We start from the raw sequence: 5,624 nt of genomic DNA on the forward strand, positions 1-5,624 counted from the left end.
CGCAGGATGCATCCAGGCTGCCAGGTTGTCCGATTGTTTCCAAAATCCAATGCAAGTACTGAGTCACCAACACGGAACTTCCTTTTGCGTGCACCATGATGTTGATTGAATTGATGTTCCATCTTATGATTCCTGACTTCTAATTTTGGTCGTTTAGGTCTGAATACTGGTTTGGCATCTGGTAACAGCGTCAATTTTGCTTGCATTTTTGTGCAATGGCCGAGTTTGGAATCGAAAATGTCTGCGTATCTTGAACAAAGTTGCTCCGTTGAAGTTACTCGAACATAGGTCGGCACAGCAGTCCGGCGTACATCAGCCTCGGATTGGGTACACACCTTGTTCAATGGCATGTCCAATAACCCCAAATTTTCAATCCAATCCATACCCATGAGGTTAATTTCGGCATTGGACGATACGAACAAGGTTCCTGAGAAACGTATACCCCGGAATTCCACTTCACATTCCATTTCACCGTCAAGATCCATTTGGTCACCGGATGCGTTCTGCGCCACCAATTCGGTTGGTTTGAGTATCGGACGTCCCAGCTTGTTCCAAGTATTTCGAGATACCAGTGTGATATCAGATGCCGTGTCAAGTTGTAGTTTCAATGAAACGTCATTGACGGTAACCGCTACGTATTTTCTGTACAAATTGAAATCAGTTCGAAAGGCTGCCAGAATAGCCTTTGTTTTGGACCAAGATCTTCGAAATCGGTTGGGCTTATGCTGTTTGTACGAGGGGGTTGGACGCACTCGTATGGGTTTGCGATTGGGTCGACAGTGTGATTCTTTGTGACCGATTTTCTTGCAGTTCTGGCACTGATGACTCTTGAATGGACAGAAACGGGAAAAATGCCATTCACCACACTGCCAACAAGCGCTTGGAGGTTTCTGATTTCGAGCAACATCGTGAGAATTAGTGTGCTTGACCATCGTTCTGCAAACCTGCGGCTCTTCCTGATGACCGGGTCTCTCGATCATTCTAGTATCGTGTTTCAAGTTTATCAGCCTTTGGCACTCGGCTGTGATGGCTTGCAACGTCAGGTCTGGCTCCTGTTCCAGTTTGTGGAGTATATGTGTTCGGATGTCTGCGTCTGAATGCGATTGTAGGCTGCAGACGAACACGAGACTTTTCAGTTGGTCTGGTGTCATGGTAGCCAACTTGAAACGCTCACACTCCTTGTTTACTATCCCGGCATGTGTGACGAAATCATGGGAGTCACACTTTGTGAGCTTCAGGCAATTATATCGGATGCTGAATAGAGATGCCTGTTCTCCGAAAATTTGGGTCAGGGTCCGGACAGTTTCATCGAACGAAAATTCACGTGGGTTTTTCGGCAGCACAAAATTCGAGTATCGTTCGTGTTCCACTGCACCGAGTTTTCTCAGCAGGAGACGAACTTTCCAAGAATCATCTTGATTTGCCAACTCTACTCGGAAGATGTCTTCATACTTCTGGAACCACGATTCAAATGTCACTCCTGATAAACCATCGAAAGCGAATTCGGATATGGAAGCAGCAATGGCATCAACTGATGGCTGATTCTTGTCCACAGCGGTTTCGGACTTGAGGTTCAATTTTTTTGAAAGCATTTCAATCAGCTGTTTCTGGGATTCTTCAAATTGTTTCTGTTGGATTTGGAGGAGTTGCTGCATTTGTTCGAATGAAATTGCCATTTTGTCCACACAATCCGTCGCCAAGGTTGTTGTGTCGTCCGGAGGTAACCCGTCAACTCGCGTAAGGAAGAAGCCAAAGTCGAGCACAGGAACAGGTCTTTTTTTGTCGCTAAATAATGCGGTTATATACATCGGAAAATGGCAGGAATTGGCTGGGACTTGCTCTTCACCGAATAACCAATAGGAAACAACAGTTATGCATGATCGGGTAGACAACTAACGAAATGCAACGACCAATGGAGTCACATGTGAGAGTGGAACGATGATAAATCAATAGGGGCTCAGCACGATGCAATCTGGTGGCTGAACATGTGATGACGACAAATATAAGCAAAATGTGAGAATTGATCAGAATCGATCAGTCCGTAGTTAAGACGAAATTCTTGGCAATTAACAGTTCGTTCTGGTAACAGTAACCCCCTGGTGTGTGCGTGACCCTTTATTCGTTTCGGTGAACAGCGAATCAGACATACTGACCTGGCTTGATCGGCACACCTGTACTGACCCTTACACCTGTTCTATCCCATGTTGAGGAAGTTGCACTCGCACAATTCGGAATACTCTACAGCCTGCAAGTAGAGTAATAAGTGTCTTCGAAACCCGTTCAGATGACAATTACTGGCTATCTACCCATTCCTTTGAATAAATCGTTCAGTGCATTCTTATGGTGCAAAGGAAACAAGACGCCTGAGATACTACCAGGTTTTCCAGGCTTTGACAGGAGGAATAAAAAATAGGGTTGTTTTCGAACCATGGATCTTGCGTTCAGCAGCTTCGTGCTCTAACCGATGAGCTATTTCGAGATGTATCCCCATCGCTCGATGTTCCCCATTGGCGACGAGCATGAATAGATGTACAAGCAATTCAGGCTGGCATTTATCACCTCCTCGATACGAAGTTGCGAGGCTTGGTGGAACCATCTCCCATTCTGAATGGAAGTTGCGGATGCCTCCAGGACTTTCGGCTAAAATGACCAAACAGTAACCAGATCACCCAGAAACAAAGTGGAGACATAATCCCCGAGTACCACGATTCATCGACTGTTGAGCCAGCTACTTCGAACATCAACTGAATTGACTCCACACCGAATCCCGATCCCTTCCTTCATTAATAAATAACCAAGGTCCATAAAATTGATCCTTACCTATGTGCCAGGACTATCCAGAGATGACACGAGACCTCACAGCCACAGGACTGTCGCCTACCTTATGCAAAGATGAAGGATCTTTTTTGCTACACGAACTGATGTCGTTAGCGAAGAAACTTTAGATTGCCGGGGTAATATTAGCCGAATGAAGAATAGTGATGCAATCCACAAATGCAGAATACTGTGTGCATGGGAAATTGATTTTGGTGAACGCTGAATCTAAACTTCTATGATTACCGTAAACTTAAGGTGAGCAGGATGGTTTCTGTGCGGTCAGTCGCTGTACTTGCTATGAATTCGTCCTACGATAGCTGCTGGAACTGTGCCACCAATATGAAAAACCAACCATGCCAGACTTTCTTGCTGTCAAAGGCAGGTTGGACACCGTCGATCCAGTCATTCTAATGAATTTACTGGTGAGGAACTGTGGGGTAGAAAAACTTCCTCCGCATACATCTACACAAGAATGGACATACAATGAGCCTCGCCCACCTTTCAAAATCTCAGACGGAAGGAACCAAGGTGTTCGTTACCTCCTTCTTATACGACTTTCTCACTGACGCAATGAACACTGCAGAGTAGAAACGCCGCGAAACAAACCAAAAGTGAACCACTCATCGTGAATGCGCGGACTTCATTGTCTTTTTTCATAATTCAGTACGAGAGGCGAGCACACTGAAAAACCATTGCTTTTGCATAACCTTTTGACTTTATCCCGTTTCCACCACAGTGCAACCTCACGTTGTTTGATTGGCGATCATCTGCAGCCACCCTCATTCTCGGTGGTGACGCTCTTCAAATCGTGAAGTCTGCTTACCGGGAAGTTTTTTGTACCATTGATCTGAGGGATGAATAATTTGATGAAATTGTCAAACCTCATACAACACTTAGAAACCTCTGCCACCCGTGAAGTAGACAAGACAGTAGTCTATCTCCAAAGCAATGTGTCTATAGCGCAGCCTTTGGTATTCGAGTGAAGAAATTTCAGAGACAACTGTTTTTGATCAGCAATAATCAAAACATATCACCTGTATCTGGTTACGGTGGGCATCAACATTGACAAGACACTCCGTTGTGTTGGGAACAGGATACTAATGCATACCCCCTACGCTGATTCTCAAAAAGGAACCAACTAATTTGCTCAGCAGCAAACTTGCGAAAAATGTATGGATCCGCTTCCCCCCTTCAATCTGCTGAATCATCAGACTTTCTGGGATGGGGGTCCAAGGGAAAGGAATGCTTGAGGCAAACTCCGACATGATAAAAGTAGGAAGCCAGTGGCATACTTAGTGTGATATTTTACGAACGTAAATCGCGCTTTGTTGTACCTTTCTCCGTCTGTTCTCCTTCACGGACCATGTTGTTATGGAACAAGAGGCGATACAATTTTGTTAGATCTATGTTTATTAACACAACTGAAGGCGCCACATAAGAAGTGGTAAGTACCAAACTGCTCGACAGAGAATCGCAGACCCCTTGAGAGCATGTCAAAGAAGACCTAATAATACATGGATGTTTGTAGCTGTACGCGGAACACTACGCGGAAACTGTTGTGACCATATTGTTCCATATGAGTTTCATGCATCTTTAACAACCGCTATAGCGCTAAGGAAAAGTTCCGTGACTGTAGAGGATGGTCATATGTATTGAAAATCAACACCTACTCAACTATGGTACGGAGGACAAGCACAAATCTGGTTGTTTATTCACATTCCACTGTATGCAGGCATAAATTTACAATTCTCACAAAATATGAACCGCATCTTTGAAACAGACTTTGTGGTCTAGTGATCATAAAACCAGTGTTTAGAGTGGATCCGTACTTCCAGTGTTTCTTCATCGTCTACTTTGGTAAGCCCCACCTTTCTAGACCCGGTGCTATGCCGCTTGAAGCCGAATAACGGTCACGGTCTTCCACCACAATCCACGCAGTAAACCACACTTTCAGTCAAACCACGAGGGCCAGTTACCAGGGCAGCGTGAGCATACAGCATCGTGAGCGTACAACATAGTGAGCATACAGCATCGTGACAGCAACCGCCGTGGCAACTGTTGGCTTAGGCAGCGCATGCGGCAGCGCGACAGTGACCGGCCCCAACCAATAAGACGAGACTTAAAGACCCTGGCGCTACTGCAGCGCAAGCCTCCGTCACCGAGACGATCGAAATGTCGCCAACCGGTCAACCGTGGTTTTATCTTTAAGCAGCGTATCGGGGTGGTGACAGGATGGCTTACAGACAACCTTGGTAGTATCGGAGGGAAAACAGGTGAAAAACTAGTGGTAAGTTGACACAGTATGGTCGAAAAATTTGTCTTGATTATTTTAAGGAAAGTTGTCAATCGGTATTGAAAAGTAGTCAACGATACTTGCGGTGTTTCGAAAATAAACTTCAAATTTGCTATTCAGCCATTCTACATTTGAGGATTCCAGGCTTTTTAAATGTGGGATATGAGACATTTTGCGATAAGAATTGAACGCAGTCTGTCTGTAAGCTTTTGTGACTAAAGATTGCCGCGGATAAACTGAAGTTTGCGTTCACGTCACAAACAGTTCAAGTGTTTGGTCATAAAGAGATTACGGTAGTGAAATACAGTTTCAAAATACAACCTCAAAATAATCGCATGGTCATTTTTTGTTATCTTATAGGTCTGAAGAGGAACAATTATTTATCCCACTTCACAAAACGACCAAAATTGGTTTACAATTTAAAAGTATCGCCTCAATATCCCGGCATTTTCCCTATTGACCTCTGTTGAACCCTTATCGGCTGATGGCTGGGTGTTTCCCACCCGCTCGACGG

General features: G+C 44.7%; 1 protein-coding gene across 1 annotated transcript in view; it reads right to left on the reverse strand.

The window, feature by feature from the left end:
- Positions 1–2,371: 2,371 nt before the first annotated feature.
- The window catches only part of T265_01392 (hypothetical protein), a gene marked incomplete at both ends in the record, with an annotated part of 60,492 nt that continues 57,239 nt past the window's right edge, over positions 2,372–5,624 (reverse strand). Inside the window, one exon of the mRNA XM_009165418.1 lies at positions 2,372–2,633. Within this exon, the coding sequence (XP_009163682.1) occupies positions 2,372–2,633 (262 nt within the window). The remainder of the gene's footprint in view (positions 2,634–5,624) is intronic.

This window comes from Opisthorchis viverrini (assembly GCF_000715545.1).
Source record: "Opisthorchis viverrini unplaced genomic scaffold opera_v5_15, whole genome shotgun sequence".
NCBI lineage: Eukaryota > Metazoa > Platyhelminthes > Trematoda > Opisthorchiida > Opisthorchiidae > Opisthorchis > Opisthorchis viverrini.